This window comes from Miniopterus schreibersii (genome assembly GCF_964146895.1).
Source record: "Miniopterus schreibersii genome assembly, chromosome: 2".
Lineage (NCBI taxonomy): Eukaryota > Metazoa > Chordata > Mammalia > Chiroptera > Miniopteridae > Miniopterus > Miniopterus schreibersii.
This window is the reverse complement of record NC_138102.1, coordinates 149,335,167-149,359,359: the sequence shown is the minus strand read 5'-3', so window position 1 is coordinate 149,359,359 and position 24,193 is coordinate 149,335,167. Positions and strand designations below refer to the sequence as shown.

The 24,193-nt window shown below is 35.4% G+C and overlaps 1 protein-coding gene across 2 annotated transcripts in view; it reads left to right on the top strand.

The window, feature by feature from the left end:
• The window catches only part of CNTN1 (contactin 1), a 266,848-nt gene that overhangs the window by 221,391 nt on the left and 21,264 nt on the right, over positions 1–24,193 (top strand). For both annotated transcript variants that reach the window (XM_081131031.1, XM_081131032.1), the window contains 6 exons: positions 4,296–4,366; positions 7,141–7,375; positions 9,746–9,849; positions 16,038–16,224; positions 18,842–18,954; positions 19,737–19,893. In XM_081131031.1, coding sequence (XP_080987157.1) covers positions 4,296–4,366; positions 7,141–7,375; positions 9,746–9,849; positions 16,038–16,224; positions 18,842–18,954; positions 19,737–19,893 — 867 coding nt within the window. The remainder of the gene's footprint in view (positions 1–4,295; positions 4,367–7,140; positions 7,376–9,745; positions 9,850–16,037; positions 16,225–18,841; positions 18,955–19,736; positions 19,894–24,193) is intronic.

The window sequence follows — 24,193 nt, the reverse complement described above, 5'->3', positions numbered from 1 at the left end:
AGAAATAAGAAGGGTTAGACGATGATTCTGGACATTGGAAGTTACGAGATGAAAAGAGAGGCAGGGATCAAAGCCACAGCGGCATTTGCACCTCATGGTTTAGAAGAATTCATTATAAAGTATAATTTGTTTTGTTTGTAAACAAGACTAACATATGCATCAGACGCTTTTGTTTTTAATATATTAGGAGAGGTAAAGTTGAAAGTGTTCATTCTTTTACTTAATTTAAAAAATCCATAATTGGTTTGGGTTCTTCATAATAATTTTATTATGCATTATGATTATTTCAGATTATAGCATTCTTTCCTGTGCATGCAAACATTTCTCTAGGCTACCTATTTTTAGATTATCATTTCATTGAGCAGTTAATAAATTTATTACGCTCCACCCGCTTAAATTTCCTGTTTGAAGGGATTAAGAAGTACAGATTGGTAGGTACAGAAAAGTCACAGAGATGTCAAGTACAGCATAGGGAATGTAGTCAATAATATCGTAAATAACTATGTATGGGGCCAGGTAGATACTTGGAATATCTGAGGGAACACTCTGTAAAGTACATGGATGTCTAGCCACTATGCTGTACATCTGAAACTAATACAGAATAATATTGAAAGTAAACTGAAATTTAAATAAATAAATGAAATGTTTAAAATAAGAAAGAAAAAAAATAGATGTGAAAGAAATTTTAAAAAATTCTGTTTGAGAACAAAGACTAGATAAATAAACAAACCTACAATTTCAGTCTAATAAGTTCCTAAGACATTAATATTATTGTGAACTATCTTAGCCTATATATATATATATATATACACACACACACACACACACACACACAGAATAACAGAATATATATATGTGTATATATATTCTGTATATATATGTACAGAATTCATTATCAAATATAATTTGTTTTGTCTGCAACAAGGTTAGCATATGCACTAGATGCTTTTGTTTTTAATACATATAAAATATGTAATATACATATATATATGTTTTTTAACCTACTATGGAAAAGAACTGATGTTAACATGGTAGGTGCATTTGATGTGTTAACAGTCTGCTCCACCATCAGACTGGGAGATCATAAGAGTTAAAAACAATGATTGTCATTTGAATATACAAATACTATATAGTTCATTTGATTTTATTAACACCTCTTCAGAAAGAATATATATTTAAAGAGAGAATTAAAGCAGATGTAAGACTTTAATCCCATTGGTTTTCTAGACTCTGGAGCATTATTTATCTAACAATTTTGACTCTCTTTAAAAAAAAAAGGTTACTTGAACACAAGCACTGCCATACCACCAGAGTCTGATAACCAAGAAGGCTACTGAATGACTAACAGGTGGGCAGAGTACACTGTGTGGATACACTGGACAAAGGGAGGATTCACATCTGGGCAGGACAACAGGAGACTTTGTCACACTGCTCAGAACAGAGCGAAATTTTAAACTTAAAAATTCTTTATTTCTGGAATTTTTCATGTAATATTTTTACACTGCAAATGCCCATGGGCAACTGAAACTGAGGAAAGTGAATGGATAATGGGGGACTACTGTACTTATATTCAATTTATTTAAGCATTCAAATCTAAAAGTAATATTGGCAGCATTAGTTTCCTTTCATAGGGGAGAAAAAACAGCGAGGGCATTGGCTTGATTTTCTTTTAAAATATTTTTTAGATCTATGACTGAAATATAGAATTAGTCTTATAAACAGCATTAGGGAACCACTATTAGACTGAAATCATGGCAAAAGGACAAATTAAAAGTCATCACTATTTTTAACCTTTCACAGTAAAATTATAAATATTATTTATTCATGATTAATTCAGTAATTCTGTATTTTTCCTAAATATTAGTTTAAATTTTTTTTAAAATGATTTATTGTTAAAAGAATGTCTAGTTTGTTCACTGCTAAATGCCCTGGAGCCTAAAGTTAAATAAGCTTCTTTGTGCTTGGGGTGATTTAGTTCCCTGACAGGAATCACTATTTGGCCAAGCCCTCCTGTCCCTGCAGGGCCGGAAGAGAACACAGAGCATGTGACTCTCTCTTCAGGGTCATGTCAGATGCGTAGGGGATGTGTCAGTTCCACCTGTGAAGCCATGTCCCTTAGCAGCTAAGGCCACAACTGAACATTCAAAGTTCAGTGGAGGAAATGGTCCATAATTAATCCAAAGAAGATATGAAAACACTCTATGAGGAGATACAGTTACTTTTCTTTCTGTGCTTTTGCTTGTCTTACTTTAAGCAACCTGAGCGCCATGGGTAAATTTTGAAGAGAAAATCAATCTTGAATGAGTTATTTGAATCATGTTAAAAAGAGCTTAAAATAAACATTTTAAAATGGAAAAGAAATATTTAATCTAATGTAAATATACTTCATTGTTTAGCTCTGTTCTAAATAAAAAGGTTAATATTAGTCATAATGGAAAGGAGTGCAGTGAAATGATTTAGAAAATAATACTTGTCCTGGTAAAGGCAACATTTGATTCAACATATTGCAGTATAATAAATTATTCTAGAGTTATTTTTTGAGAGTATGTGCCTGTGGCCACTATAGTTGTATGTAGAGTTAAACACAAAATTTGATTTAGTCATTGACTACAACACAGCGTGGTCTTTGTCTCTCTATAGCATGGGGAGTTTTATCATCAGAATGTGAGTTACGGGGTTTTAAAGAGTTTCCAGGAGTTGTTTTAATATCCCAGCTTTCAATCTGAGTTTTATCTAAAGTGCTACAAGTAAATTATCTTTTAACATCTCTGTGAATTCAATTTCATTTCTACCACTCTTACCATATTTTATTAACATTTTTATTGTTTTGTATTAAAATAAAATCTCTCCAACTTCAGATAAATTTCTCTATTAGAAAAGAAAATCATGATACAGTTTTATAAGTATAGAGAAAAACATGCATTTTGTTTGTTTGCATGCAATTAATGTATATACTTCACCAGAGAATTTACATGGCTAATATTAGAAGTTTTGAAGTATCTGTCTTCGAATCGCAATTATTTGTTAGGCTCTGCAATTCAGTAATTGGATGGCTTGCTTTGAGCACTCTGAGAAAGTGTGACTATTACCTATTTGGGAGGGATTTGGAGATTCTTAAGAGAACTGATGTTTCAATGTTTTCTTTAGAATGTTAATGAATGTGTGAATGATATCTCAGGTTGGAGCCACACCATTTGTGTGGGAAAATGCATGTCCTCAGTAAGAACAGACATTGTCTATGTAGCTGGGTAGCTGGTGTCCAAGTACCTCCAGTGCAAGGACAGACTATGCTTGTTATCTGTACAACTAATTAGATGCAAGCCCAATAAAATGCAGTGTACGTAAGATAGAGCATGCAAACCCAGTAAGATGCAGCGCCTACCCTGAAGGACTTTCAAGGAGAAAGAATAACTTGGAGGAAAAACAAAGACGAGGCCATTGGATTCAGCAGATAGAAGGAGCAATTTTGTGATTTTGGGGGGAGTGATTTCAGTAATATGGGTTGTTAAAAAGTCATTACGGAGTGAAGTAAAAAACAAAAACAAAAACAATCATATGTTCGCTCTTCTTTGCAGTGCAGGGTCAGGAAAGGGTGTGATGGCTTGGAGACTAAGAAAACTATCACAAGACGGCTTTTAAGAATGAAGAGACTGCAAAGAGAGTCTCCGCGTAGGGAGACTAAGCTGAAGGTGACAGAGGACCATGGGCCTGGGGGAGAGTCGAGTCCCTGACGACAGGGTTCCAGCAGAGATTTAGGAATCGGAAGTGGGAGCGCAAGGAACCACATTAGATTCCGAATATTCCCAGATGTTCGGGGGGTCATTATCCTATGTTAATGCACAGGCACCATTTCTTAACTGTTACTTGTGGATTGAAGCATAAAACTAACACAACGTTCGTTGTTAGATGGTCCCAGGGTTCCAAAGTAAGAGCTCTGAAATATTTTCCGACAAAGTGCATCTAATCTTTCAAAATCATGAAATGAAAGGACACAAATAATAAAAGGAAAAACATAAAATAAAAGATGGGGGAGGCGAGCTTGCTTTGCTCTCCTTCGCTGGAGGAAGCTGGCCCATTTCTGTGACACTGATCAGTTTTTATCTGGGCGGTAAAACAGGCTGTGACAGCTACAGTGAGGCGTTGTTATTATAACTGAGTGGCTCTTAGGTTAGTTCATCTTGCCCAGCGAAAGAAACAAATTTGGTTTTCGTGGTGAGTAACAACTCTAGGGTCAGAAAAAATAATGTCCACAGCCTGTGTATGTTGCTGTTTATCAGTGTGTTTGTTTGTTTCAGCGCCTAATGTGGCTCCTTCAGATGTAGGAGGCGGAGGAGGGAGCAACCGCGAGCTGACCATCACCTGGGCGGTGAGTCTTTATTATTTATTAAGCTGTGTGTATGACGGGCTCCTTTACCTGTACTTAATCTCAAATACATTTTGTTTCCTAAAATAAATTGAAATAAAAGACAATGCCCAAAGCACAAGCAAGAATAAATTACTAAAATATTTTTTTCATAGGTATATGTCAGATTTTACATGGCTTACTGTGGCTTAGTGGGCAAAAATAGGTCTTTGATGCTGAGTCAGATCTGTTGGCCTAAAAGATTAAATAAATTTTCATCTGTCTCATTCTGGAGATTTTTTTTAACTCATTGTGAATGGGTAACCCAACAGTAATTTGTAACATTTTTACTGGACATTCAAAACTAAAAAAAAAAAAAAAAAAGTTAAAAAGCTTTTATATCAGCACCTATTTTTTAACTGGAGCTTGTTTCTCACTTGAGACTTACTTTGATCACTAAGTATAATTAATCATGATAGGTCAGTCTCAGAAGTCACCCAAGTGTGTTTTATTGAGGTATCCAAAACATGTTATTCGATTTTTATGAACCAAAAGGGACATTTCACATCAGAGACTATAATATTTGGAAAACAATGCATCTTAGCTGGAATTTTGAAGTGAGAGAGATGCTGGGGATGGGGGAGGCTGTGATAGCACCAGCTTGTCTGACTTTGACATCTGATGTTTATCTGCCTGCCATGCTTTATATACCTCCAAGTATTAATTAAATATTTTCAGTATTTAATCACTGCAGAGAGCCAAAGAATACAACTTAGGCTCTAAAGAATTTCAAGGGCTGTATGAAATAGGGAAGATATTATTCTTTACATAAATCAAATTGGTTTATATAAAAGTAGGTATTTAGCAAAAATTGACTTCACTCTTTGCTGCATAGTCACATTTTATACTTGGCATTTAAATCACATTTTTAAGTTAGACTTAGGGGAAAAAATGCCTTTTGTTTGTCCAAATCTCAAATAATTTATATGTAAATTTTAGTATCAATGTGCCATACAAAAGTGAAGAAAACAGGAAAATTAAAACATCTTACTTTTTTTCATAAGGCTTGATTTTTTTTAAACTCTGGAATATCAGCTTCAGGATAAGATGGGGAGTTTGCAAAAAAAATTCAGAATTAGAAATGCTATTCTAAACCTTTGAACTAAAGTCTCTGGGAATAGGGCCTGAGAATCATTAATTTTTGAAAGCTTCAGAGCCGATCTGATATACTTTTAACTGCAAAAACTAAGTAGAGAACAGGCAATAAGAAAAATGTTAAACTATGGTGGAAATGTTAGTCTACACCCTCTAATAATCTAAAATCACACTTTGTACATCCTTGGGATCATGCTTCAGGATATCTGTAGTTAACTCCTGAACAGATGGCTTTGAGCTGCCAGGTCCACTTATATGCACAGTTTTCAATAAATACAGTGAATGTATTTTCTCTCCCTAATGATTTTCTTAATAGCATTTCTTTTCTCTAGCTTACTTTATTATAACAATAAAAAAAACATACAAAACATGTATTAATCAATAGTTTGTTATCGGCAAGATTTCCAACCAACAGTAGGCTATTAGTAGTTAAGTTTTTGGGGATTCAAAAGTTATATGCAGATTTTTGACTGCACCAGGGGATCAGTACCCCTAAGCCCCATGTTGTTCAAGGGCCAACTGTATACTATAAAAATAGGTCTTCTACCCTTTGAACTTTATACATTTTTATATATTCCTGTTTAACATAAGTATATCCAAGCAATTTTGTTTTATTTAATTTAAGATTTTTCCTTGAGAAACATTAAGTTGGATTTTTCTGGTAAAAAAAAAAGTAAATATACAATTTGCACATTTCCCTTATTGGCTGAAGATGAATAAATAATTAGTAAGTATTCTCTGGAACTAGTATTAAGTCAGTGTTTACAATAATGAATTGGCAGGGCTAATGCAGACTTCTTTATTGGGCAATTGACAGATGTTATAATAAGAAACTGAGAAAATAATACACTTGCTTCAGTATCCGAGTCAGTCCTGAAGCCAGCCTCCTGCAGATGAGTGCAGTTAGCCCTCCCTCCTTTTGCCTTGTGTCTTCTTTTTCTCTGGCCAGTTTCTATTATTTTATTATAATACAGATATCCTAGAGCCTTGTATAACTCTCTCATCATTGTCTTTCAACTCTAAAATTCATTTATTCCTTCACTGAATAAATATTACCTGAGGTCTTGATCTAGGTACAATGGATACAGAGGTAACCAAAACTGACAAAAATGTTACCCTCCTGAAAGCTATGTTCTAGTAGTTGAGAGAGGCAGTAAAGTAGATCATAAGTCAAATACATAGTGAATATTGTGATAGAGTTAAAGAGAAGAAAAAATCAAGCAGAGAGGTAGGGTATGGAGTACTACAGAAAGAGTGTGGAAATGGCCCATCCTGCGACCAGGGAAAATGAGTGAGTGATTTTTACCTCAAGAAAGGGAGGGAAGAGGCCTCTGAGATGTGCAAAAGCATCTTAGGTAAAAGGTAGAAGGAACTAAAACTACAAAGGCCCAGAGTGAGACACCCCAGCCCACACACACATCCCAAGGGATGTACCAAGAATAACAGGCTTGGTAAGTGAAGCCATCGCATGTTTGAGCACCCTTTGCCCTGGAATTTTCAGGCAGCACTAACCTATAAACTAAGCATATATTTTCACAAAAAACATGCTTCCATGTATATCATCATCGTTATTATTGGCATAGGATTTTTCCTTTTGCTCAGTGTATTGCTTAAACCTATATAATATTTCCATTTCTATTTAGCCTTTGTCAAGAGAATACCACTACGGCAACAATTTCGGTTACATCGTGGCGTTTAAGCCATTTGATGGGGAAGAATGGAAAAAAGTTACAGTAACTAATCCAGATATTGGTCGATATGTCCATAAAGATGAGACCATGCGGCCTTTCACTGCATTTCAAGTCAAAGTCAAGGCCTTCAACAACAAAGGAGATGGACCATACAGCCTCATAGCGGTCATTAACTCGGCACAAGACGGTAGGTAAAAACTAAGGGAGGGAAAACCTAGTCTCTGGTAGGCATTTCATTTGCTGTCTTTTGGACCTGACCTATTAGAATCTTTTCATAATACTCTGCCTTTAGTAAATGAGTATTATTTTGAACCAAACAAAAATATCAATCTCTCTACCGCAATGACAAGTATGTTGCCAAAAACTTTTTCATGTTTTAGATCCTGTCCATGTTAGTTAGGTTAGCTCCATAAAAATAGTTGGCTTGGACCCCTGTTGCTGGCCCTTTGGTTATCAAATTCTCCATACTTGATTGGAGATTCAGTATGTCTGTGCATTCATGAAATTTCCTATTTAGAAATTCTTTAACATTTTTTTTTCCAGTAAAATTTCCCCCCTTTAACCTAATTTGTATAATTATAGCATTTATATAACTTTTTGTCCTTAGAGTGTTGAAATTTTATTAAAGGGAATCTATACATAATTCTATGATAAAGAAGCCAGAAAGCCTGTTGAATTTTTTTTTTGTCTTGGAAAGGGAACAAAATAGAAGGCTATTTAGGGAAAAATAATACAAATACTGGCTCTAATTGTTTTCTAGAAACTTTAACTGAAGTGAGCATATAGGACTTTATACATCTATGCTAAGTAATATATAGTTTAACATAATTACATTGATTTCTGTGATTTCCTACTTAAGCTACAATTTTTAAATTATTTTTCTTATTTAAAAAGATAGGGCCTCCTTATTCTATCTCTGTACACTATGTAAATAATTAATGGCTAGAAAAGCAAATGGAGATTTCATTGCCTTCAGACCTAACACATTTGGCCTTGGCCAAGTTTCTCTTTGGACATGTGTGAGAAGCACAAATGAAAGAGTTTGAAAACTTAAAACTATGTGAGATATGTTTCTGATCTCTTAGAGGAAAAACACTCTATCTATTAGTTTACTCAGTTAGCAATATTTTTACTCCAAAATAAGCATTTAGCTATCCCTAGAACTCACATATGCTCTTCAGTTATAGAGTCATTAGCTTTCATATTTGTTAAAAATTTAACATGTATTCAAATCATCTCCTGATTTTTACTTCTAATATAAACATGTAAGGCAGTCTTATATGTGTATATATGTGTGTCTGTATAAACACACATCCTTTTTTAAATTAATTAACTAAACACATAGCACAAAAAGCAAAAATTGTTTATAATCAATTCGGGACTTTTTAATCCTCAGTAATAACTCATTCTTTATGCTTGTTCTGGTTCAGCAGAAATATAATGGCTCAATGTTAATAGTTTAAACAACATGAGTACATCTCACAAAGAAAATAAAAGTAAAAAGCATTTTACAAGTTATTTTCTCACCAAACATCAATTTTTTATTACTTTATTTGATGTTAAAGTCATCAGGCAAGGACCTATTCTTGTCACCCCTCTAGTCATGGCTATTCGTATTAAAATATATTTCTCTCCTAAATGTTTCATGAGTCTCATAAAACTTGCATGTGCTGAAACTTGTATGTGTTCATCTTTTATTTTTTTACTACTAAGAAATCAATCATAGTGCTACATGTTTACCTTGACTTGGAAAGTTGACAGTGTTCTTATGCAGGACATTTTTAACATAAAAGAGGATTATGGCTTGTTAATAAAAGACAATAAAAATTGATCACTCCTGCTTAAAGTTTTCCTTAGTTTCTTTGTGTAAGTTTCATAAGGGATATCAATTACTTTTTTTTTTTTACTGAACAGAGGCCGTTTTGATACATATTTGACTTGATGCCCAGATAAAAGATTAGACTTATAAAAAGTTTCCCTGAGCCCAAGAAGCAGTGGATGTTACAACTTGTTTCAAAGGATTTTAAAAATAAAATTATAAGTCTTAGCTTAACTATAAAAGAGAAAGGGGGTAGTATTGCTGTGTATCTCTGGCTCATATAAATAGAAAGTATGAGAAAATTGAAAATTAATTTTAATGAATAATTTAATGAATAATTTTCTATTATAAACACCAAATTTCCTATTTTTTAGGCAGATTATTTGGAAGAAGTAAAAAAACAGTGTTTTTCTTGCTCACAGATATCAGAGAAATCCATGATGATTTCCATATATAATAAAAGTGTGTGTGCATGTGTATATGTATGTGTGTATGCCTATGTTCACATTTGTGTATATGAATATGTGTATGCATGTATCAACGATGACCATAAAATAAACATTAGAAAAATAGAGAAAAAAAGCAATAAAATTATTGGACTTATTTTATTCTGGAAATATTAAAACTATTTAAAATATTAAAATATAGTTTTAATTCATCCACACAGCAAATGGTGCTATTTAAATTTTATATTATAGACCTCTTATATATGAGTATAATGTTTTCATCAAATTTCAGCTCCCAGTGAAGCCCCAACAGGAGTAGGCGTAAAAGTCTTATCGTCTTCTGAGATATCTGTTCATTGGGAGCATGTTGTAGAAAAAATAGTGGAAAGCTATCAGGTGAGTTCACTTTTTATCAAATTAAATATATTTATTAATAAATATATCAACATGTTTCATCTTTCAATGTTTTGTGTTCCATTGATGTATGTGGCAACTAATATTAATTTTTTGTGTTTAGCATATTAGGCATTTATAAGCTAATTGTTAAGAGTAGAGCACAGGTTCCTAACTGGCTTATCTAGGAGAGATGTAAGAGCCCTATGTGTTGACAAACAATTGGCCAAAATAAAAACTAAAGTAATAGCACCCATGGTTAAGATCTTTTGAGACAATTTCTCAGAAAAGTGAATTTTACGTTTTTTGAGAAAACATTTTGGTAATTTATAAAAGCATCCTTAAGTCCTTCCTCCTATTTGGCTTAGTAGTTCCACTTATAAGGGAAACAATTATAAAATATCAACTACGTGTCTCATAATGTTACCTATGAAGGCGAAAAATTGGTAACACTCAAAATGTCCCAAATACAACCTCCCTTGAGCTGATCTTAAAGGACCAATAGGTATTAGCCAGATAGAAAGAGAACTTGTCTTAGTCAAAGGGAGTAAGCCCTGGAAAATTGAAGCTAGAATGATAGTTGGCGTCTTTGATACACTGCTACAAATTAGACTTGATTGTGTAGGAAAAGTGACATCATCTTATATTTTTAAGTGCAAAGAGTTAAAATAAAGAAAAATTGACATCATCTTACCTTTGCATCTGAGCAAATGGATGCTAAAGAAATGCAATGACTTGGCTCAGCACTAATGAAAAGTGTCAGAGCAGTTCTAAAACTCAGATTATCTGATTCAAAGTTCAAGGCTTTATGCCAAACCACAGACTTTTAATGTTTTACTCAGTGCCCTTCTGGAGCTGCAGGTAATAAGCTGCCCCACCCCCACCCAGACAGCGTGTCCTCTCATTTCTTGCTCTCCCCTTCCTCATCTGTCCATGGAATACTCCTTTCACGAGGCCAGGGTTTTGTCTGCTCTGCTGTCAGCGCCAAAACAGTGCTGGGCACGTGGGAGGCGCTAAGGAAACACTGTCTGAGTGCTAACAGAGATGCCGAAGCACCATCAAATAAAGTGCGATAACCTGGCTTTCTCAAAGCCATGTTTCTGAAAGGTAACCACAAAAGCATCCCATGTTTTTAGTTATAAACACACGAACTGATGGAAGGTGTGTTTTTTTTTCTGTTTTGTTTTTGGTACTATAGGTTATGATTTGGGTTGATCTCAGCATGCCTTTAGTTAATCTTTGCAAAGGTTCAGCTGAAGTTTAGAGAGCAGAATGATAGGATGGGACTGAGAAGACCCAGTATTCATAACTTATTAAACTGACAACTAGATTTACAGCTATTAGAAAAGAAATGGGAAAGAAAGAGAAATTCACCAGATGTTTCAAACCCTTGTAATAAGCAAGTCCAAGGTGTCTTGAGAGAAGACATCAATATTTGGAGCTTAAAAGCCATCTTGGACCATAGGATTTTTTTCTTCTATTATATTATTATTCATTCCTAAATAATAAAAAATAGGAAAAAATATGTAATACAGAACCCACTCATTTAGTCAGAGTGCTAAAATGTATATTTTACTTCGTTATAAACATGCCACATGATTATATATTGTCTTTGCCTAAGAATTATATATTAACTATTTTATAACTTCCAATAGACAGAGTACAAAGGAAACAGGAGGTGGGAAGCAATGCATTGGCATCAGTGAATTCAGATAATAATCAGAATATAACCTTTTTAATTGGGAAATAAACATCAATTAAGATTCTCCACTGTTAGCAAAAAATAATATTTAGAACGTACATTTGCTCAAATGATAATTTCAAGGGAGAAGTGTGTGCCATTGAGTTTAGTTTCACAGATTTCTGACTTTTTGAAACTTCACATTAAGTAGAAAATGATGAACTTTATTGCTAAGAAGACATAGGTTGATATCTCAGTTCTGTCACTGAGAAATTGGGTAGAAAATTTATTTGAAATCTCTGAATCTTAGCTTCTTCAGCTGTAAAGCTGGTAGAGTAACCACTGGCTAATAAGACAGTGGTGTAGAAGAAATGAAAAGAAAGTGGTTAATGCTTTTCCTGTTCTGTCATCAGATATTTGAAAACAAGATGATGGTATTAATGATAATAAGAATGATACTGTTTATTGAGCCCTTACTATGCTGAACACTTCATTTAGCTCATTGTATTGAATCCACACAGTCCTAGGGTATCCCTCTTTTAAAGATGAAGAACTTCAGGTTTAGAACCATTTGAGTAATAATTGCCATAACCAGATTCTAGAAAGTGGTTGATTAAAATTCTGAAAGTAAATCGCTAAATTATTGTTTCCATTCATTCTTTCTGAAAAACCTTTCCATTTTCAACAGAACCTTGAATGCCAAAGAGACAAGTGTGGACGCTTAAAAGAGAAAATTTGTAACATTTGTTTTACTGTAAGAAACTGCCTCTATATGGGAGGAAAAACTTGACTGACTATAATGTGGTTATTGTTTCTATTTTAAAATGTGTTGGGAGAAGCCAGTGGTTTAGCAAGACAGATGACTGAGGAAACTAATATCCTCACTGTACTTCCTCTGCACATGTACTATAGGTTCAAGTTATAAAGAAACAGAGAAAAAATAACACATTAAAAAATAAAATAAAAAGCTGGAGCAGCCCCTAGTCCGCTGTGATTGACCCCATCTCAAGATTAATTTCCTAACATTTCAAGTGAGAATAGTAGACAATTGGGCTTAAAAATACTCTCTTCCCTTTTGATTTTAAAGTGTATCTTGGTAGAATTTTTAGGTTTTATTCATTTTACCCCCTGTTGCCTAGTTAAAGAACTCCCTACTCCTAATCTTAATACTCAGTTTTCCTGCATGTAGCTGAACGAGAAGAACGCCAGAAGTCCTCTTTATCAAAGACATGTTAAAACTGGGCTCCGGCCCCGGAGTCTGCAAAAGACTTAGTTTGCTCACCCAGCAGGTAAAACATTCATTTAATTGAACGAAAACCAACAAAATATGCTGTCAGTAATAATAAATACAAAAACTCTTAGCTGCTGAATCAAAAATCAGTGCAGATGATCAATTTCATAATTATCTTAAAATATTCCTAATCCTGAGCAGCCTCCTCAAATGTTTCCAAAGGTAAACTATTATGGTGAGCATAAACTAATATTTAGGAAGTGATTCATTTTCTTATTTTAGAGAGGAATCTATGTTTGTCTGGAGCTCCCCAAAGCAGAGCCTGACATACGGGTGTGGACAATGTAGTTGTGTTGTTGTTTGTTTAGTTTAAATATGATCCCAGGGAGCAGGTGTGAGGAGAAAGCAGAGGGAACAGCAGGAGGAGAAGATCCTGGTAGAAAGATGCTTCAGCTTGGTGGCAGCCACCGTGGGCAACCTGTTCTCCATCCCTTGGGATCATTGAGCTTTAAAATGCAATTCAGAATTGGCCTGCCTGGGATGGAGGGAGAAGATTGCTTCCACTCCTGTTCCCCATTGATTAAGAGGAGGCCCATGGGAGCACCTCCCCTCCACTTCCACAGACTAGTGGGCAAGCTTCACACTGAAGCGTCACGCGTGCCCCAGGAAAGGGAGAGGGGCCTCAGCAGCACCGGCGCGGGTGAATGGGAACCAGCAGCGCTTCTGGGAAGCTGGTGGAAGCCGGCGCAGAATTGTCTGCTTTCTGCACCAATGGCTGGACTAAAATAGGACTTTGGCTATCTCCCAGGAGGTGTGCGAATACAAATGTTGAAAGCTTTATATTACATACTGCTATTCCTAGCCCACAGAATGTACTGATACTTGAATTAGTCTGGGATCTGGGTAATATAAAGTTATTACATAATAACTTTTAGAGATTGAGCTTTTATGTTCTAGTCTCATTTTTTTCACTTAACCATATTTAGATTTTTTTCCCTAAAGACTATTAAATCCTTAACAAAAGAATATTTCACTTGTCACAAGATAATTTTTTTTTTTTTGGAAAATTCAGAATCGAACGGAGAGAACTTGGAAATCTGATACAAAAGTTTACTGAAGGAAAAATAATAAACTGAAGCAAGCCTCACTTTCAAAGTGTGAAGCATCTCCTAACACTTCTCTACTTGTAACATCCATTTTTTTAATTCTAAGCTTTTTTGGAAAAAATGAGCTAAAAGTGCTGGTTTTCTTACAAAATTCTTAAATTTTCCTGGGGAGGGATATAACTATAGTTTCTACAAAAGTGGCATTATTGTGTCCCATAAGTTTATGGAAAAGTATAATCATTCTTTATTAAAAATATGGGTTAGCCCTTTTTCTGAGGCTTTTCATTTTGGCTTCCAAACACTTTTATATGGAGCAAATTTTTTGTTATTTGTAAAATAAAATCTAGGAAGTCAAAGAACATGCTTGCTTGGTTAGCCTCTGTATTCTGAGCAGTAACTGGCACAAAGCAGGTACCCGATAATTACTCGCTCAGTGAATGAATGCCATACACCAGCCGCAGTCCTATGCGCACAGTGTTTGAAAATAAATAGTGAACACCTGTCCTCAGGAGTTTTAAATGGTTTTTGTTATATTAATGTAGTTTGAAACCTTCTACTCTTAAACTGGATAGAAAACTTGTTATAATAGAATGCAAATTTCAAAATGTGGTATACACTCAGTCAAAAAGCCTGCATATAAAAATGTATGAACCCCATGAATTTCAGTTTTGTTTGTTATAACACAGAGTGAATACTATAATCCGCGGTTTGTCGAGAAGACGGTACATGTGGATGATTCTATGCAGAGCCTGGCATTTTACTAGAAATATAAATGTTCATTTTATTTCCCTTAGTCGAGCAGTGGAAGAGACCTTATATATCCACTAGTCCAAATGCCCACTAAAATGTAGGCCATCTTGCTCCTCACGTGAATGTAGTTGCTGCCTGAATACTTTCTGCACCAGGAAACTCACGCCTCTCAGGGAGGGTCCCATCCTTAGAAAGTATTTTCTCTGCCAACTGAGTCCTGCCTTTGGAGCCACTGGGTACAATTCCAATTCCTCGGCCCTGAGGCTGTCCTTCTGGTCAGATGACAGAAATACCAGAGAGAGTCTATCAAAACCATAAGGAAATCCTGTTATCAGAAAAATGAGCGCTAGAGGTAGCAATATTGCAAAGGAAACCAATAAGCAATCAGTAATTAGCCTTTGTTCTAAAGTGTGCTCATTCTATGTATACACCTCACCTTGTTACCAAGTGAACCTGAGCCATCTAATTCCAATTTATAATGATTTCACATGTTTTATGTAAATGAAAAGTTCAGGATTATATAAATGTTAGATAGTATTTTTAAATCACTTTGGTTAATTGTGAGATTAAGATACCATTGTTTTATAGACAGGGCATTTAAAATCTGTTAAATACCAGTATACTCATGAATAATTTTTTCCTTTTACTTGTAACTTACATATAATTGTAGATTTCTGACCAAGGAAACCACCTTATATGAAGAATGAAAATTGCAATTTATAGCTTTTACTTAAACTTTAAGAAACAAAGCAGGTAGTTCTTGATAATCTGGTTGATGAAAGTAATCATTTCTAATCCCAACATGGATAAAGTTTTTAAAAAATAATCTTAAAGGTAAATAATTTCTACAGCTAATCAAGTTATTAAGTGTAGTAGTATTTCTTCCCTATCTGGCCTCTACATAGGTTCAAAGTAAACCATATATACATGCTTCTAAAATGGGATGACAGGAAGTTATTTCCCCGGCCTGTTCTAAGCTACATGATGACTATTTTTGTCAAGCGAAGTTGGATTCCTGACAAACTGCTTTATCAGTGGCTCATAACAAATTTGAAATCATGTAAACAGAAATAAAGCAGGAAATAGATGATAAAAATTATCGTGGCATAAACTTCCAGAGAACAGTTTTATATTTTGAAAGTAAATTTTTGCAAGGATTTTTGTGGGGTTTTTTATTTTGTTTTGTTTTGTCAGTGTAAGGCTATTTCAAACAATCACATGAGCCTTTGGTCTTTGATGACTTTAATCACATCTGCATTGCAGGCCTTGCTAAGGTCTAGGACTGAAAGAAATGTGAGTAGCATTAAGAAATATTTGAGAATATAATACTCAGTCAACGTCAGTGGTGACAGAGTCAGCTGAAGAGAACTCCCCACAAGTGACTGAATCATGACAAAATATTACTCAACTTGAACGTTTGCAGATTCGGTACTGGTCGGCTCATGACAAAGAAGCAGCTGCACACAGAGTTCAAGTCAACAGCCAGGAGTACTCGGCCCGGCTGGAGAACCTTCTGCCTGACACCCAGTACTCTGTGGATGTCCGGGCCTGCAACAGTGCCGGGTGTGGGCCGCCCAGTGAGATGATCGAGACCTTCACCAAGAAAGCACGTGAGTCTCAGCGCTTGCATTTGAGGTTGTTAAAAATTAGCAATTGAGCCCGGCCAGGTGTGGCTCAGCGGTTGAGCATCCACATAGGATTCGGGTTCGATTCCAGGTCAGGGCACATGCCCGGGTTGTGGGCTCAATCCCTAGTCATGGGTGTGTGGGAGGCAGCCGATCAATGACTCTCACGTCACTGATGTTTCTCTCTCCTCCTCCCCCTTCGTCTCTTTGAAATCAATAAAGATATAAAACAAAAACTAGCCATTGATACAATCATGATGAAGATACATATGAGAGAAACTGACTACCTAGCAGTCTTAGCACATTTGGTTTTCAGTTTTTTTCATTACAATCACACACAAACTTTTTAGAACCATTGTTAGTTAATGTAGATGAAAAAATGTGAACACCTTTGTACATTAATGTTCCATTTGAGAAGTAAAATGGCATAACCTCCCTTTGTAAGGCCTGCCCTCAAAATTTTGCACCATTAGATAATTAATTTGTATTCGTTGTTATTATTTTAAGCTTTGTTTCCATAGGAATACATTGGCAGCATGAGAAAATTCAAACTGCGTATTTTTCTACGCTTTGGTTCACAGACTCTCACTGTGGCCGAGTGCAAACGCGCAGCGCTGTGCTCACCCCGTCGCCGCACGCCCTCACTGTTCACGCAATAAGGCACATGCCCTGCTCGGGCTTTCTGGTCACTCCCATCTCTCTGGTGCTACTTGATATCTCCCTCCTACATCAAATAGGAGAATTTACATGCGGAATTCTAGGCAGTTTTGCAATAATTTGAAGATGTGATTAGCATTATTGTTAAAAAAGTTTATGAAATGTACTTGGAGAAAAAGAAACTCTTAACAGAACATGGTGGTAAGAGCCAGACTTGGTATCACGCATGGGCTTCAGATCTGTTTCTGCCACTCATTGTGTGCCAATAGACAAATTACTTCATGTCTTTAAGCCTACGTTTCCTAATTTGAGAAAGGACCACTTCTTTTTCCTTTTTCCCATTTATTTATTCATTGGAAGTCTGCCAAGTGCCCAGCGCTGATCTGGGTGTTGGGGACTCAGAAGACAACAAACCAGTGATACGCTTTTCTCAGGGGATTGCAAACTAGTGGAAGGAGAGGGGAAGCAAAACAACAGAACAAAAATAAAGCTAAACCCCTGACAAAAAATTGGTATTATCCGATGATGGGACAATAACTTGAATAAATAGATAATAAAATGGAAACTGATTTGGGCAAGAGCCAAATTCCAATTGGGTGGTCAGGACTGGCCTCTTTGACAGATGCCATTTGTGCTCCAACGTGAGTCATACGAAGGACCTACTATGTGCCGACTGGGGTTGGGGGAGGGGAGAGGTTGTTTTAGGCACAGAAAATAACTCGTACAAAGCCTTTAGCCAGAAATGTTTGATATGTTTTAAGGTAGAAAGGCCGATGACGCCAGGATATAGGGTCTGAGGTGAGGAGGGGAAGTGTGCTGGCATCAAAATACGAATGGCCTGGGAGGTCACTGAAGGAGTTTGAGTTCTTCCTAATCATAAGAAGCCGTTGGAAGGTTTTAAGGCAGAGAGTAATACCTAATTAGCTTTTTTAAAAAAAATCATTCTGAGTTCTAGATGAAGTGAATAGTGGTAGGTAAGAATGTAAGCAGAATAGCCATTTAGGAGGCAATTTTAGTAGTCGAAGAAAGAAATGCTGGCGGTCAGAACTAAGTGATAAGAGAGAGAAGTGGAAATTTTTCTGCAGGCAGCATAGGCAATGCGCTGCTAATGTGGATCTTGGCAGTGAACAAAATGAAAAGCTGAATACTAGATTTTTGTTTGAGAAACTGGGGGTTTGATTGTGAAGGACTCATAGAGAGGCACATTTGGGGGTGTACATTACAAATGTCCCATCTTGATTTTATTACATTTGAAAGGCCTTTTAGACATTCCAGTGGAGATCAGCAGTTGCATACATATGGTTAGAGGTTATGAGAATGATTAGACCTTGAGATAGAATTGTGAGTTCTTAAAGCTGTGGGCCCAGAAGTAAGATTGAGGGACGATTCATAGAGGAGAGATGGGAACTCGGGATCAGGTCCTAAGTCGTTCCAACATAAAAAACTGAGCAGAGAACATGGAACCAGCAAGGCATGGTGATGGGGAAGAGCAGCCAGAAAGGTTAGAGGTAGAAACAGATGTTTAAAGATCATGACTTTAAGAAAACAATGAGATTCAGGAAGGGATCAGGAGGTCAATGCTGTGACATGCTTCAAAAATGTTAAATTTTAAAAGAAGAAAAAAGTGACATTAAATTTAGCCTAGTGGAGGTCATTGATAACCTTGAAAACAGCAGTTTCATAAGACTGGTTCAAAAAGAAACCCAAGTGACAGATGATGAGGGGATGATAAGAGATGTGTCACCTGCCTCACAGGACCATGGGGTGCATTAAAGGTACCCATGGGTATCAAGTGCTCAGCAGGGTGCCTGGCATATAGGAAGCACTCATCAAAATTAGCTCTTGTCTTCACATTGTTATCATCAGCATGATCATTCCTGACGCAGTGAGCTTGCAGAGCTGAAGCCGGATATGATGGTCAACGGCGTGTTATTTCTTTTCCCAGCTCCCAGCCAGCCGCCAAGGATCATCAGTTCCATCAGGTCTGGCTCGCGCTACATAATCACCTGGGATCACGTGGTCGCACTATCAAACGAATCCACAGTGACGGGCTATAAGGTAGGCAGAGGCTGCTGGCGTGCTCCCCACACAAGCTTCATTCTCCCAGCGAGTGTTATGTTTGGACCTGTGGCTGTTTTGGAAAAGCCCGTTCAGTTTTCTTATTCGAGCTGTAGAGCAGAATCAGATGACACAGTGCCATGATAAATTTTTAAAAGGAGAAAAGATCTTTAGTAAACTCTAAGAAAATGCTACATCATGTGAACAAGATAGAATAACTGCTTTAAAGTGGAGAGTTGTTAAAATAATTATTCCTGAAGAACAGAGACAGAAAGAAACCATTTTTGTTCAACAATAATTAAATAGTTTCCCAGCACACAGTGAACTCTTCAATGTGTTGAGTCGCCTTCTGTAAATGAACAAAAAAGGAAAATATATTCTTTTGGTATATTCTCTACATCACACCCTATCACATTTTTCAGTGTATAAAAAATTTAAATTGTGAGGCAATCTTTTTAGACTACTTCACTATATTGAAATAGCCCTCCTTTTATACTATTTATTTGAAAAAAAGACACACTTTTCCCCCTCTCTTTATTTTAGATCATCTCAAAAAAATAAAATTCAGATGTTTATAGCAATCCTCTTGGATAACCCTAAAATATAGGTGAAATTGATTTCTATGAATGAAAAATAACATTATTTTTCTAGCAATTATTGCACATAGCTACCCTGGGGCTTATTTTATTAATAAAAGTGTAAGAGTATTCTGGTTGCAGTGTTAGGGCATTCGGCTCGTTATCGCCACTTTATTAAGTATGCATGTTTTGGGACTTTTTCAGGTACTCTATAGACCCGATGGCCAGCATGATGGGAAACTGTATTCAACTCATAAACACTCCATAGAAGTTCCAATCCCCAGGGATGGGGAGTATGTTGTAGAAGTTCGTGCACACAGTGATGGGGGAGATGGAGTGGTGTCTCAAGTCAAAATTTCAGGTAAGCCAGTCATTTAAGACACACTTCAGTTGGGTGCTTATAAGTTCCTAGACCGTACGGATTCCTGAGAGTAAAGGCAGGACTGATATTCACCCTAATATGAGTAATTTGGAATGTCAAGGATGCTTGAAGCTTGACATTTCTTTCCTTATGAGTCGCAAAAGTAAATTCGCAACATACCACATATGTGTTGATTACTATCTGGATATCAAAGCATAATTGAAATACCATGATGCATTGAAATGAGGCATAATATGAGACCAGTAGACAATAATATTCAAAGATCTCTTATATCAAAAGGAAATTCACTGGACTACTATTAATATTCTTTTAACCCCCTTTTCCTTGTCTTACACACATTGATATAGTAATAAAATACAAAGACAATAAACGATAGTTCCTTTACCATCTCCCTGTCTGTTCTCAGCATAACTACTCTTTCTCTGCAAACCCTGTTTGTCACAGCACTAGTTAAGTCAAAATAAATATTCGAGGCAGGGATTTCTTCCCTTTTTTGGATTTGCAGAACTCTATTATTTGTTTAAATTTTGGTACTTTTATCTCACCCTGAATGGATAAAATAGTTTAATTTACACAGAATTAAAATTTATGTTAATTTGAAAATTTTATGAGACACTGAAACACTAGAAGATGCTAAATCAAAGATGGGGATAATTGACTTACAAAACAGTTAATGATTTATTAATAATGAATATTTGTATATTAAACTAATAAAATCTTCTTTAATGCAATGCCATAGTTTTTAGTCTGACCATTACCTCATAAAGAAACTGTAGAATTAACATTAGGCAATGTTAGATACTTGGTGAATAGTACCATTCTAGAATTTTTAATTAAAATTTGGATTTATTTCTAAATTGTTTAAATTATTTATAATGAGAAAAGCATGTAAGTACAAATGGAAATTTTAGGCTTTCTTGTAAATTTAAATAATTTACATTGAAACTTTTTATTTTAGATATCATGTCATTTTAGAAAATTTGGAAATTACAGAAATGTATTGCTAGGTTGATGTTCATATGGGTTATGCTGTCCATTCATTCATTGAACAAATATTCATTCATTGCCTACAATACGTAGGCACAGTTTACATACTTAAAATGTACTACCATTTATATATTTCTACATCCCTTTGAGCTCAGTTACAATCATCTCTACTGGCCCTACTGCAATTCTGACATTTTTCTGGGCTTCTTATTTTGGCTTCCTTTAGTCCATTCTCTATGCAGCAGCCAGAGGGAGTCAGATCATGTAACTCTTCTCTTAGAAAGGCATACTATAGAATAAAATCTAAATTTCTTACTGTGGTCTCTGGTGCCCTATATAATCTGGCCCTGCCAAGCTCTCTCACCTCAAGTAATTGATTTCTCCCTTGCTCCATTCACTTTCTCTCTCTGCCTGGACAGAGCAACTTTATTCCTGCCTTGAAGCATCTGCACTTGTACTTGCTGCTGTCTGGAATTCTCTCGATGTTGGCGTGGCAGGTTCATTCTTATTTTTGTGTGTGTTCAGATGTCACCTCCTCAGGGAAGAATTATATGGCCTTCAATGTAAGATTGCCCCCTACTCTAATTTTTTGTCATATCACATCACTGTTTTATTTTCTTCATAATATTTATAACTATTTAAAATTCTCTTATCCATTCATTTATACTGTTGACTGTCTTGAATCTAAGACATTGTTACTTGAGTGTAAGCTCCATGGGAGCAAGGTATTTTTTGCTTTGTTCAGCCTTTGAATCCCCAGCACCTAGAGTATTATCTGGCTCAGAACAGGATTTTAACAAATAATTTTTTAAAAAATTTATGATTTTTATAGAGTAAAATTTAGTTAAACAATAATTGGGCAACTTAAACTATAGTTTAGATATCTAGCATGTGGATACACTTCCCATTGGGCTCATGATTTGTATTATGCCATGGGCTAATCCACAAGACTCATTCTTACAGAGATTAAGTTAATGTTAGACATATTATAGAAAATTTATTAGACTTGGTAATCTGTAACTCTACTTTCTCTGACCTGAACACTGTTATCTGCTGTCTTAATAAATTATACCCTGTCAGATGTTTATAGCTCACATTGAGGCAAAGTAACACTTAAATGTTTCATTATGAGCATACTATCTCTAATAAATTCCATATTTCCTGTTAAGAATCTTTTGTTTTTATATATCATTGGGAACTAAATTAAGAATAATGTGAAGATAGCCACCATATTTTGAATATAAATTGTAATAAGCTTATTTGACTTCTTACATATTCACTACAAATTTTAGAATACAGAGTGATGAGTATTCTTGATCATAAATAAATATCCACAGAGAAACATGTATTTTATTATTTATGTGTGAATATGCACATTTTGAACTTTTAAATTTCTTTTTAGTTTGAAACAGAGCTAGGATATTTTAGTCAAATTAAGGAAGACTTTTAAGGACATTTTAGAATCTGGACCTCTTCCTAAGTGCCAGAAGTAGTTGTTAGAAACCTTCAACATAAAAATAACATGAACAGATATTTGCACTTAAAAATCAGTCTGGTGATTGTGGAAAATATATACGCCGGGGAGTAAGATGTAAGGAGATGCATTACAAGGCTGTTATCATAGGTGGATTCAAGATGATGGTTTGGCCTGGGAAGAGGGCAGTGGTGCCATCTCGGGTAGATTCTGCAGGAACAAGGCATCTTTCTGTTTGATTTAAAATTCCTATATATTCATTTTGTTGACTTAATGTCTTCTAATGAATGCAATTTATCCTGATGTTACCACAGATGATGCAACCTAAACATTTAACCTACTATTTTTGGTAACTCCAAGCTATTAAACTAAACTATACAACCAAAGCCGCTGGCTTCAGCACTGATGGAAAACACATTTTGTTTTTTCACTTTGTCCTTTTGGGCCCAGTAGCAGAAGTGGAAGGGCTAGCAAACCATTTTTTAGGTGGAAGCTTTAGATGTTTAACTCCATTCCTCATGTGTTCCTCGCTCCAGTGTCTAAGTATTGCTGAATAAAAGGAATAAGAGGATAGTTGCTATGTTTAGATTTAATTCCTATGTTACTAGATTAAAATGCAGTATTAACATCATCAATTTTGCAAATATCTCCTCTGTAAGCATTTTCACAAACCAAAATTGTAAGCTTCTAATATTGTAAAACAACCCAGATGATTGATAGATACATAGATAGATGATAGATGATTGAGAGATAGATAATAGATGATGATAGATGATAGATAGATGATAGATGATGATATAGATAGATAGATAGATAGATAGATAGATAGATAGATAGATAGATAGATAGATGTGGTAGTCTTAGGTTGACTTTATCCTGCCCTCTTTGACAACAGGATGCTATTCTTATAAGTTCATCATCATAATTTTAAAATTTTATCTTTATGAGTATGGGACAATCAAATATTATCACTAAGGAAATACTGTCTCTCCAGCTATTTTGAAATAACCCACTATTTTGTTTTCCTTTACTACATTTTGTGTGGGACCAACTCCAGAGTTCAAGCGGTTTAATCTAACCTATGTATTTCTAAGCTGACAAATAGCTTACATTTAAAATTACCTCTAACATACATGCTGTCTTTCCATTAACACTGAATCATGACTATCCACTCAAAACCTTTTCCAATTGTATAGCTGTACTCAGTACTCTTAGTTTTGTAATAAACATGAACGTGGAGGAGAAATATCTGAACAAAGTGATATTTTGTATGTCTCTAAATTTGGCTCTGAGTGGTGACTCTGTGCCCAGATCATTGTTAATGTAACTGACTCCGAGTGACTCAGGCTTGCTCCTGGAGTTGAGCATGTGGGGCATTCCCAGAGTCTCACTTATCTTTCAGGAGCTTTGGGCACTGGTTCTAGAAGCAGGTTTTACCACAGTGTCAGGCCATGGATAGCACCTCTATATCTAAACTAATTGGGTTTTCTGGATCTTCCCCAGGGTTTCTTTTAGCTGCTACTAATTTTACACAATAGCCCCATCATATTATTTTGTGTTCATTTACTTAGAATTAATTTGGTTGGAAAATTCTTCCGTGAAATATATTATAAGAATAGAAAAGGATATTAAAGATAATCTTTCAAGACTTACTTAATTTTTGTTTATGAAATACAGCCTCTGGAGCTATAGTTTATATTGTAATGCACAAATAGTTTATTTCCTCTGACAGATAAAACTTATTCTTAAAAAGTTACATATTTTCATAATACTTTTGCTTTCCAGAAAGTTGGTTCATTCAATAAACGTCTACTGACC